Source organism: Equus przewalskii, chromosome 4 (assembly GCF_037783145.1).
Source record: "Equus przewalskii isolate Varuska chromosome 4, EquPr2, whole genome shotgun sequence".
Lineage (NCBI taxonomy): Eukaryota > Metazoa > Chordata > Mammalia > Perissodactyla > Equidae > Equus > Equus przewalskii.
Window position 1 is genome coordinate 13084006 of NC_091834.1, and position 13163 is coordinate 13097168.

At 42.4% G+C, this 13163-nt stretch overlaps 1 protein-coding gene across 8 annotated transcripts in view; it reads right to left on the reverse strand.

The window, feature by feature from the left end:
* The window catches only part of GLI3 (GLI family zinc finger 3), a 263511-nt gene that overhangs the window by 52068 nt on the left and 198280 nt on the right, over positions 1-13163 (reverse strand). For all 8 annotated transcript variants that reach the window (XM_070615493.1, XM_070615492.1, XM_070615490.1 and 5 more), the window contains one exon: positions 12746-12886. In XM_070615493.1, coding sequence (XP_070471594.1) covers positions 12746-12886 — 141 coding nt within the window. The remainder of the gene's footprint in view (positions 1-12745; positions 12887-13163) is intronic.

Below are 13163 nucleotides of genomic sequence, written 5' to 3' on the forward strand. Positions count from 1 at the left end.
TGACATTGGTCTTGGCAATGATTTTTTTGGATATGACACTAAAAGCACAGATAACAAAAAGAAAAAAAAAACAAACAGTGGGACTATATCAAACTAAAAAGCTTCTGCACAGCAAGGAAATCATCAACAAAACGAAAAGGCAACCTATAGAATGGGAGAAAATATTTGCAAACCATTATCTGATAAGGAGTTAATATCCAAATATCTAAAGAAGACATACAACTCAGTAGCAAAAAAACATAATAACCTGATTAAAAACAGGCAAAGGATCTGAATAGACATTTTGAAGACATACAAATGGCCAACAGGTAGTTGTAAAGGTGGTCAACATCACTAACCATTTCAAAATGCAAATCAGAACCACAAGGAGATACCATCTCACACTCATTAGAATGGCATTATCAAAAAGATAGGAGATAACAAATGCTGGCGAGGATTTGGAGAAAAGGGAACCCTTGTGCGCTGTCGCTGAGAAAGTAAATTAGTGCAGCCACTATGAAAATAGGATAGAGGTTTCTCAAAATATTAAAAATAGAACTACCATATGATTCAGGAATCCCACTTGTGAGTATATATCCAAAGAGATGAAATCACCATCCTCAGAGATGGCTGCACTTCCATGTTCACTGCAGCATTATTCACAGTAGCCAAGATGTGGAAACAACCCAAGGGTTTGTCAACAGATGAATGGATTAAGAAAATGTGGTGTGCATATATACACACAGACATGCAATGAAACATTATTCAGCCGTAAAAAAGAAAATCCTGCCATTTGTGACAACTTGGACGAACCTGGAGGGCATTACGCTAAGTGAAATAAGTCAGACACAGACAGACAAATACTGTACGATCTCACTTATATGTAGAATCTAAAAACTAAAAAATAAAGTCAAACTCATAGAAACAGACAGTAGAATGGTGGTTGCCAGGGGCTGGGGGCTGGGGGAAATGGGTAGATGCTGGTCAAAGGGTACAAACTTTCAGTTTTAAGACGAGTATCTTCTGGAGCCAGCTCTGTAGCCTAGTGGTTGAGTTCGGCATGCTCTGCTTCGGCAGTCAGGGTTTGGTTCCAGAGTGTGGACCTACACCACTCATTGGCAGCCGTGCTGTGGTGGCAACCCACATATGAAATAGAGGAAGACTGGCACAGATGTTAGCTCAGGGACAGTCTTCCTCAAGCAAAAAGAGGAAGATTGGCGACAGATGTTAGCTCAGGGCCAATCTTCCTCAACAACAACAAAAAGATGAATAACTTCTAATGATCTATGTACAGCATAGCGACTATAGTTAATAATACTGTATTATATACCTGAAATTTACTAAGAGAGTAGATCTTAAGTGTTCTCACCACATGCACAAAAAGATAATTATGTGAGGTGATGGATGTGTTAATTAACTTATGGTATTAATCAATTTACAATGTATACATATATCAAATCATTACATTGTACATTTTAAATACATACAATTTTATTCATTAATTATACCTCAATAAAACTAAAAAAAAATCAAATACAACGGTCAAGTGGGAAGTTTTACACTATGTGTATTTACCATCTTTTTTTTTTTTAATTTAAAAAACAAACAAAAAGCCTGCTGCAGCCCAGGAAGTGAACTTGCCAGGCCCCTGACCAAGCTCGTCCTTTCCTCCGCCCGCCCCTTCGGCCAGTCCACGCTGCTGGTGCCCACGCTTTCCTGCCTCCGAGCAGAAAGGATAAACCTAATGAGCTCCAGTGTCAGCGCGATATAAATTACGGCAAGGGAAAGAAAGAAACAACTTGATGCATGGCTGAGGACCTAAAAGCGGAATGTCCACCATTGTTTGTGATTATGGATCACATCACGATCTAATAGCAATTTTTATTTAATCAATAATTTCCATGCTGAACAGACAGCCCTGTTACAGAGAATCGACAAGCGGGTACTGATAGCGACAAGCCTCGTTATTAATCTTTCCTCCGCCGGCTTATCAGCCCCACTACTGTAAAAGGCACCACCAAGATGGATTTAAGAAGCCACCTCGCTCCTTTTCCCCCCTTTCCTTTTTCCCTCTCCTGTAACATATCACATAATGTAGACTCTACATTTATTTGAGTAACCTGGGGCTTGAGTGGCATAAAAAGGCAGTTCACATTAAGCAATTTCACAAATCAGTGGGACCTAGACCAATGCTCAGGGTTAGCCATTATAAGCTAATAAATCATACTTTTCTCTTTGAGTTGTCAATCGCCAAAAACCTTTGTATAAACGTTGGCATCTGCAATTCCGTAAGGGCTTTTCATCTTGAAATAAGATGCCCTAGACTGATAACAAGAATAATCCCCCCTTGATCAAGAAAAAAAAAAATCTGCATTTTAGCAATTAAAGCTGCTGCCAGAAGCCAAATGGCTCAGTACGGAGACTTCCGTGCAGTTTATCTCCTTTAAACATAAGGAGACTACAGTGAGGGCTGTGTTTCATTTGCAGTTCGACTGTTTTATCTTGTGCTGCAAACTGCGCCATCTCTCGCCAAGTGGCACAGGAGAGAACTTTCGCTACCTCCCAGAAGAGCCACTGGGAAGACCAGCTCTTTGTGAACCAGGCTCTCCGGCCTGTCCTGGAGAGAGCTCTCGGCTCTTTGGGACCCATAACGTGTGCTGAGACGCAAAGGAAGCACCCAGAAAAACACAACATCCATGAACGTAGAGTGGAGGGAGCAGCTGAGACAAGAATGGGGCAGCCAAGTAAAGAGGACCTCCCCACCTCGATCCTGCGAAGCTGACAGAAGACAGCTGGCGCAGTTTTGCCTTCTTGATTAGGAAGACATTTTCACAACTTGGGATTACGTCCTCATAACTACAAAATAAGGCAAGCCAAAAAACAAAGCAATGAAAAAAGAAAAGTGATAATCATCACAATAAAACCATCACTAACTGACTAACACTGTAGCAGGCATCTTCCATATGTCATCACAGCTCATTCTCCCAACAACTTTGATTACTCTACTTTAAAGAGAGAAAACAGAATCTCAGGGCCCTTAAGTAATGAGCCTGGGCCCCAGACACACGAGACAAAGGTTCCAAGGGCAAAACCACCCCCAGGTGCTCAGTCAGCAACCCAGAAACTTCTGACTGTTCTATGACCAACATCGACAACATCCACATTAGCTATAATGTCATTGTGAAACATCTGCAGACCATCCTCCAAGTTTTTAAAAATAATTTAAAATAATTTCCCCGGTGGAGTCTCACTTCCGGCCCTGCCCCATTCTACCCCTGCCCTCTTCAAGACATCACACGTATAGCTTCCGGGGCTTTGCAAAGCTCAGTCCCCATCTTTCTAAAGCTCATGCTGGCTCAAGCCATTCCTGTCATCAGGAACATCTGGTTCTCCTCTGCTGCCTGGAGTGGAAGTCAGACTCCTAGTCTAGCAGTCAGGCTGCCCCTGAAATGGTGCCACTCTGATCCTTAACCTGACCTCCCACTGCACTCTGCCCTCTGCCATCCAGAGACACTTTGGTTCTACCATCATTGCATTACTTACCACTCTTCAACCCAAAAGCATAGAATGAATCATTTTGTAATTGCATTTCTAACTCTAAGAAGTGTCAAACATTCCAGCCTTTTACTATTTTAGTCACTATCATCCATGAAATCCTCCTATATTTTCTGCATCCATTAAGTTCTTCCTGCTGTCTTTTCTGTCAACACCTCCCTGCAATGGCCTTTGCCTATTTAAATCCAGCTGCCTTTCAAGACCATGTTCAATTCCATCTCCACAAATCCTTTCTCTCATTCCTTCTGTACCTTCACCCTCCCTGTTGTCCCACTGTTCTGCCTGTGTATCTGTGGTTCTCTCAACAGCCTGCTCTTTATCTGTCTGAACAGCCTGCCACGTATGTCCCCCTTACTCAAAAGGATAGACATAAGAGACATATGAGTCTGGTCCCGTTCTTCCCTCCAGCCCCAACCCCAAGTCCATAGGTCTGATATGCATATGGCTTTTTCCTTCCAACGCTATGCCTGCAATTTGTGTATCGGCCACCAGGTGGTGATGATGTATTGTAGCAGGTAAGGTCAACGACCTACACAGGTGAGTGGGCACAACCCAACCAATGACATATGCTCTTTTTGTATTTTGATGAAAAGTCTCCTTAATCTCTCCATTCTTCAGCTAATTCTGTTTATTAGCACTACTTCTCCTGGATTCTATTCTTTCTTATACTTGAATAAAGCTTTGGAGTTCACAAAGCATTTCTGTTATATGACCTCATTCTATCCGTGCAAACAAAAGACAAATTAAAAACCCTGTGAGGAAAGCAGGATGGATATTATTATCTCCACCTTACAGATGAGAAACTGAGGACCGAAGTTGTAGGGTGACTTACTCAAAGTCAGAAACGGTGTTTGGCAGATGTAGGCGTAAAAGAGCAATCTTCCACACACCATCCACTGCTCTCTCCACACCCCCACTCACTGACTGATGCGAGTTTCACTGGTAACTGCGTGGAGCGGGCGGAGATGGCTTAAGGTTAAGGCCTTGGCCTATCCAGGCCTTTGAGGACATGCCACTTAGAGATCTCTTCTTTTGCCAACATAAATTGTTCTAGAAATAAAAAAAAAAATCCATCTATGGCAGTATTTAGCTAACCTCAGAAAAGCCTAAATGCCTCTGAATCTTCAAAAAGTCCTTGCATTAGAGAAGTGCTTTCTGTTCCTGGAGCTCTGTTTTATGTCAAAGCAGGATCCTGATCTCCAGCCCCGCCTGCTATGATCTCAGAAGCTGAAGTCTGAGTGACTTCCCTTGGTTTGCCAAAAAAACCAATGATGGAATTTCTCCACCAAGACAAAGAGCCTGGCTGGTTATGGGCCTTGCTGAGAACTACCAAGTGTGCTTAACCTTACTTAGCAACTGTGGTTTCAAAATTAAGTTCTGCCAATTAACACACAGACATGCACACACATGCATGCACACCACATATATAAGCCTTTTGCTAGAGACTATTTAATGAGGTCATCTTTTTTTTTTTTTTTTTTTTTTTTGGCGAGGCAGATTAGCCCTGAGCTAACATCTGTGCCAATCTTCCTCTATTTCATACGTGGGACACCACCACAGCATGGCTTGATGATCAGTGTGCAGGTCCACACCTGGATCAGAACCCATGACCCTAGGCTGTGGAAGCGGAGCACGAGAACTTAACCACTATGCCACCAGGCCAGCCCCTTTTCTTTTTAATCTGAACATTCTAAAGTATATTTAAGCAGGAGAAAATTTATCTTTAATCACAACTATGCATTTTTGTTTTTGTTTTTTCACCCCCACTGCAAGAGGAAAGATTTGGGGCAGAACTGGGGACAATTCTGTTCCCCAGGGGACATTTAGCAATGTCTGGAGAGACATTTCTGGTTGTCGCAACAGAGGAGAGGCACTCCTGGCATCTGGTGGGCGGAGGTCAGCAATGTCGCTAACAGTCCTACAATGAACAGGACGGCCCCCACCACAAAGAACCCTCTGCCCTGCCCAGATTGCAAGGCCTTGGGTTAGGGTGACCAGTAAGGAGAACTTTCAGAAGGACATCAGGACAACCGACACACAGCAGGACGAGGCTCTGAGTCTCAACACAGCACAAGCGAGTACGAGGGTGGATCTGGGGTCCAAGGAGTGGATGCAGGGTCGTCTCCAGTCCTCTCTTAGGGCTTCATGAATGGGGGTCTACTCTGCCTCTTCATGCAATTATTAATTTCCTGGTGACATGCCAACCCAAACGCTGCCAGAATTCCAACCCAAATCTGTTTTTTAAGTGACCTGCATGGACTCAGGAGCCAGTAAATCTCTTTATACTTTTCACTTTTATGAGGAGACTCACTGACATTTTATTGAGTATAATTTTCTAGCTAATTTCCCCAACCGTTTTATGAAGTAAATACTGTTGTTATTCTTTTTTCACAGAGAGGGACGGAATGCGACCTGTCCAGGGTGGGAAGCGGGCCTTGAACCCAGGTCTGTCAGCTTTGAAAGGCCCGTGGTGCTGTCACAGGAGAACAGTGGCGAGCCAAAGCCTTCTTTCGGATTGGGCGCTGTTTCTTCTTATAAAACCATCATCCTCATCACCACCATCATTATCATCATGCTTCAAAAGTGGATCCCATGCTTTGCTTTGACCTTACCCGTATTTCCCAGAAGCCTTTCTGGGTACCCCGCATGCCATTCTCCCTCTTCTGAGCCCCTGGAATCTTAACTACCCAATTACGGCTTCATTATGTCTGCCTCATGTTGTTCACTATGCTTTCACGTTTCCTTGTCTCCCCCTCCCCACGAGAAGGACCCGTCCTGGAGGGTCAGGTCTAAGTCAAGCTAGCTATGTGCCACCACAGAGCTGGGGTGGCGGGCAGCACACGGGCTGTCCCCAGACCCTCGTCCACGAGGAGCTGTTGAGCGAATGGCTCATCTGCTAATGTCAGCTCATACTTTCCTGATGAACAAGAGGACACGTGGTGCCGGCAACATCTGTATAGGTGAGTATATTTCAACAGGAACCCAGCCCAGCCCAGAGTGACTATCATCCCTGCTTGTAGAGTCAGTCCATACAGAATATTCCAGGGAATCTCACCCAAACTATCACCCAAAAAGCTTTTGACAGGAAAATCCTCTCCAAATGGAGCAACGGTTACATGGGTAAAGATTTCGATGAAACATTTCAGGGTGTATACAATGGCCGAACAAATTTAAGAAAGTAACTAATACCGTACTCTGTACCAGTTATATCCTATTCAAATTATTGATTTGTTATTCTTCATTCAAGGGTTAAGGTCCATTAGGAAAGGGGGAAATTTAGTAATTCAATAATTACTCAAGTAATCAATATACCACCTCCTAGAAAAATTAACCTGAATTATCTGGAGGGCATTTAATCTCAAGTTGGAAAAGACCCTGAGAAAGAGATGGCAAGTACCTGCCTCCTCTGGAACCCACTAGGGGGCAGCCATCCAGGCATGACTGCCCCCTACCCGAGTCCCCTCCCCAGTTGAAAAGTGGGAAAGAGCTGAGCACAGCAGCCCAGGCGGCTGCCAGCAAAGACACTGGCACTTGAGACGAAACCTGTGGCCATCCCTATCCAAAGGCCTATCCAATTCAAATTCTTCCCTTGCTTTGACTAAAACCCACGTTCAAGGAGGCAGAAGGTCTTGGCCAAGTCCCGCCCATCAGTCCCACGCTGGGGAAGAACTGGGTCTCTGGCTTCGGTCAAGTGCGTGTCCCAGATCAGCAAGAATGAATGTAAAACAAGGTCGGAAGCTGACACCTAGAAGCCACAAAACCCACAAGCCCCCGTCACTTCCCCATCTCTACCCTGCAACAAACAAACACATAAAACAAAGAGAAACAAGTAACCTGGCGGAGCCCCCTGTCTGTTTCTCATTAGGCCTCCTGCACGTGATCTCTGTTTGGCCTTGCACGTTGGGGATGGCATTTATTTTCACAGCTGTTTCACAGTATGATAAGTGAGAAAATAACGTTCCAAAGGGTCAAACGGTTCCAGGGGGTCATCCCGAGGGTCAGGGCGGAGATGGGGCTGCCACTCAGAATTCCCCTGGCCCTGGGAGGCTGTCTCTGGTGGACCACACAGCCCTCCATGCCCCCCACTCAGTCTGATCTCCTGAGTGTCTTTATGGGAACAATTTCTGCAGGTGCAATTTCGTCAGTAACTTTAAAAAGAACGTGACCCCTGAGGCACAATTGTCGAAGGATGGCTTTGAAGTTGGTGGTTCTTAGTCTACATTTTACGTGCAATATTTCCAAATAAGTAGAGTAACTAAATTAACTAGCAACTCCACGTAGGGAAAATAAGATCAAAATCGGCACTCATTCATTTTAGGTTTTATATGCACACAAAACTAATTTCTGCCTCGTATCTGAGACCCCATCACATCTTAAACCCAATTTTCTCTTAGGTAAGGATACATAATGCAACTTTAGCAAAGGGATCAAAATGAGATGGAAAACATTTAAAATGCAAATTTAGGATCGTGGTATTAATATGAAAATAATGTCTGCACCACATCCTAACTCTTCCCCGTGTTTCTACGGGTGCATCAATTCTTCACAGATTAGATGTGCTTCCTTTATATCTTAATCTCCACGATATTAAAAAGAAAGCCTTACATTTTCATGCTGCCAATGTATAGAATTTGTTTTCAAATGGCAGCAAAGGTGATTATAACTGTATTCTTCTGATAAAGGAAGCTTCAGCATGCTTCTAGACATCAAAATTTGCAGCATATGAAAGCCATTTAAAATCCAAGTAGGTGGTTAATCACACTACAAAAAGGTGAATTTTTGACACCACGCTTAAATGGTACAAATGGAGGAGTACAGTGACTTCAATGCCACCCAGTTGAAGCTGGGTTAATATCAACCCAGCTCACGTTCTCTGCCGTTCAGCCCCACTGGCGGGGACCACTGCTCCCACAGTGTCACCGCCAAGGCCCTCCCCGCAGGACCATTCTGTTGGGGATGGGGAATAAAACTGTTAAGAAAATAATTCGACTTTTTAAAGACCTTTGGAAAGAATATTATATGTGTTATTTCTTAAACAGAAAGAGGACTGGATTGTTGACGCAGAGGGGAAGGAAGCGCAGGGATCCAGCAAACAGGTGCACATTAGGTATGGTGATTAGACTATTTTTCTTCTTTCAGATCCCAGTGGTGATGTTTTCAAGCTTAACTAGCCACGCAGCAGTGGAGACCCACATTGAGGGGCATATATACTGTCATCAGAAATGAAGTGCACAGGTTTCAGAGAACTTGACATTGACTTATTTTGCATGCTGTACATATTTCAGACGCCTCCAGCATCCAAGAGCCAAAGGAGGAACTGATTTCTAGAGCAAAATTAATACAAGAGGGAAATGGGTCTTAATACATTGGAAGCCTCTCTCATCTGTGTGAGAAGCCAGGCCAGAAGACAGAATCGGAGATGTTTTACGTCATAACAAAACCTAAACCAAAAAAACCCAAAGCAAAACAAAAAGAGAAACACTTTGAAAAGGAATATTGTACGGCTTTCAGAAATAAATTTCAGATGCTTTTCTTTTGTAATATAAAACGCACAACAGTAAAAAGGGGGTCTAATTAATTTAGAATTGAAGGGAAAATGTGGACATTTCAACTGATTTTGAGATGTTAGAATATGTGCTTTCAGAAGCCAAGAGAAGAGAAAGTGCTTGCATTTTGACGAATCAATAATAAATTCAGTCTTAATCAAACGTACTTGAATTTTTGTACTGTATATCCCTCTTATTCTCTTGTTCCCTTCTATTTTAATTGACACCAAGAAAGGGATAAAGTACAACAAAAACCTGGTTAACAAAAATATACATTTATCTTCTTAGCTTCTGGGCGTAGAAGTAAATTTATGATAAATTTAATACTAGCTTGAGAGTAACTAAGCCCAATTATAATTATCTTGCTGGGAAGAGAAATTAATTAAACATACCAGTGATAAAGACCCCACAGCAAACCTAGAATAAACACGCCATTGGGGAAGGACAGGAGCTTGAAATAAAGGAGAAGAGAAGGGAAAGGCAATATTTAGCCCATCTGTTCGGACAGTAATGGGACGAGGTAATCTTTTCAAGAGAACATGGAGTGCATTACGCTGGAAATGAGACTACCTGGCGGGCAAAGTCAGCTGAGGCCCTAATTCTCCTCTTCAACTTTGTGATTTGCTAATGTGAAACACATGTCTCCCTTTTGCACCAAGTTCAAATGACTCTGGAATTCCAACCGGGCAGCCCAGCGACTGAACCAGAACAAGGGGAGAACTTGTCAGGATTTAAGAGCTTTCAGCAAAGCCCTTCAATTGCAGCCAGCACCCTATTCCACGGAAGGATATCAATTATAGATAGTGACTTGCTTTAGCGGGCCGTCGGAACTGTCAGACACGAGATAGACAACCATGAAGAATCATGAATCTTTCTATTAACTGTAAGAGGGGGAAAAAGAATGGGTCATGGCTATAAATAAGGCAGAGCATCAGAATGGTTTAACACCTTGCCTCTTGGTTGTATGTAGCATGAAAATTCAACTAATTCACAAAATGTCCTCTCTCCAAGGAAAGTCGTAGGAAAGGAAAGAGTTAATGCTTCCCTCTGTTCCCAAAATAGTGGTTTTTGCAACTGGTATTTTTTCTACCTGCCAGCAAAGTAATTAGGTGGACTTGAAGTAGCTATTCTTTCAATCAACAAAAAAATAAAGGGCCTATTCCACACCAAGCCACGGCTAACGCCACCAGATACCGGCTTGACTATGAAGGTGCTTGTGTGTCCTGCAAAGTAAAATCAATTTAAACGCACAAATTTGGAATTTCCACACTTCAGACAATGAGTAAAAAGGTGGAGAACAAGTGATACAAACTAGCATCGTTATTTATGTTGTTGTATGTTATAATTTTTAATTCACTTAATTAAGTTTACCTACTCATATAATTTATCTCAGGCTAAAATTAATATCATAAAGGTAACATATTGGATTTTACTCTAATCCTGACATGAAGTTCTTCTAGCTGATTAGGAATTTTTAAAAATTCCGCTGTATATGTATGCACTCACATTTTTTAAAGATAGTTTTGGTAAAACAGACCACATGGTGGTCATTTAGAGGGTAGTTTAAGCAGACTTACCTTAAAATGACTCGGATCTCTCCATTAAATCATTATCACTACCTAAAACCTTCCACCACTGAGATTAAATACAAAACCAGCAATATTCACTGTCTTTCAAAAGCTTTCACATGAAGTAGGCAGGGAAAAGTTTAAATTACCACAACCCGAAAAACGTTATCTCCACCCTGGCCTCTAGTGAGCCACACACCTCATTCTCAATGTAGATTTAGGATAAGCTCCTATTTCATCCCTCACGTGACAACGGCCAGACCATACGCACAGCGCTCCTTGGAAACTGCAATGACTTATCCACAGAAAAGGCTCATGAGATGGCTTCATCTGTCAGAAGGGCCTTTTACGAAGCAAGCAGCACGGCCAACATCTCATTTATGATGGCAGCTCTTATACAAATAATTCTCCTCATTTATGTTGTTCGCTGATGAGATCACTAAGGTATTCCTGGCCTACCCTACTCTTTGGGAATATTTCCCTACATTAAAAGAAAAATTCCAAACTGGGTTTTCCCCCCTTAGTATTACAATGTCTGTGGTTTCCATTAAAACAGTCTGCAAGAATAAAGAACCATTAAGTCAGGCTTGGCTTAAAAATAACACTTGCATCAAATTAAAGAGAACGAATCAAATTAAGTTCATGGAAAAATCTGGAAATATACCTTAATTAAAAACATTTGACTTTCTATAGTTTTTTGCTGTGCTAAGAAATCTATAATTCTTTCTATACAATTACAAGAAGACACGACTAACAAAGAAATGGGGCGGGGGGAGATCCTGCTGATGTCATGTTAAATCCTCAAAACATTCTGTGTATAACAGATCTCAAAACCTGGCAAACCATATATTTAATACTGTAATGAAACTGCAACGTGTGGAGTATATTACATGGAATGGGCCAAGCTGCAAAAGACACACTTCAAAAGCTCGTGCAGCCTATGAAACATCTGGGATGTGTGAGGAATTTTATAATTTTAGTGTTTAAATGGAGGAGAGTTATCAAGAAATACGGATGACCTGAAAATAAACTTACTATAGAAGAAGAGAGAATGGAGTGTCTATGTGCATGGCATGTGTGTGCGTGTGCACATGCGTGTATGTTGGGAGGAGGGGAGAGAATTACAATAAACGCTGCTCTGTCAGATTTTCCATCATATTAAAAGTTAGGAATACAGCCATAGTTAGCAAACCATCCTTAATGCCTTAATGGACCCCAGTGCTTCTGCATAGAAGTGGGTGAGCCTACATCTTTTTATTCTCGATTATCTAAATGTCCCTCCATCTCGGTTGCTGCTGGTCCCATCTACCAGGGAGACTCCATTGGCCTGAGAGAAAGTTCCAAATAAAATGAAGCGCTGGCGAAGGAAATATGGCGAATCAGGTGTGTGTGTGGCTGGGGGCATGCATTGCATTATTCGAAATAATTCATAGGGGGGCGAGGGAAAGACGTCTGAACCTGGTATGGTAGGAGAAGGTGTGGTTCAGTTGCAGTTTTCAGAAATATACATTGCTAAATACACTTTAAAATACTTATTGCTTTTTCTATGAAACTATAGGCCCCACAAGGGTTGGCCTCCTGTCAGGAAACTGGTTTAGCCCAAGCACCTACGCATCTCACATAGAGTACTAACTGCCAGGTAAAATAACAAGAGATTCCTTAGACGGTGAAGGTTTGGGAGAAAAAGGTAGAATGGAAAAAAGGAAATCTCCCACCTCTACAATTTTTTCTGTTGTTACTGGGTCTTGGAAAGGAGAATCAAACTTGGTTAAAAGGTTAATAATAATTCATGTCTAGCTTACTATTACTCAATAACCATCAAAGTCGCTAACTCAAAATAGTGTTTTCTGGCTTACAGGATCAGAGTCATTACATTCTCTATTGAAGACTTTATTGAATTTTACACTAAGCTTTAGCTGACTGAACAGGTCAAGCACTGTGGCTCAGAGTTTTCTTTATTCTCAGAAAGTCATAAAGCTCCCTCCGGTCTGCAACGCTGCTAGCTCAGAAACTTGACTCAGCGCAGGGTCAGGGGAGCTGACCCCGCAGGAAAGGTCGCAGAGTCGTAAAGCCCAGCTCCCACTCCCCTTCGCTTACGTGCACCAGCTGCTCCTGAGTGTCAAACTCGCGAGAGCAGCCTTCCCAGTGGCAGTTTGTCTCATAGATGACTTCAGGCTCCTGTTTGCTTTCATCTTTGTCCCCTTCCTCCTTCACCAGGGTTGTTCCTTCTGGCTGTTCCTGAAAGGCAAGGGGTGGCGGGAAGGGAGGAGAGAGGGAAACAATCAGACACAACGGGAGGAAAGATAAGAAGAGAGAGCAAAAAGATAACTTAGATTTGTCTTCCTCTCCATGGAATTTCTTCGGTGAAAATAAAATTGAGCCCAGGTCTATCAATTGGATTTTGTGAATGGAAGAAGTTAGACATTTGGAATCATTTGTGTGCATTTTTTCAGATTTATCAAATACATCTTCAGAGGTTCTTAACTTGTGATTAAAGACAACAGTCCAAACCATA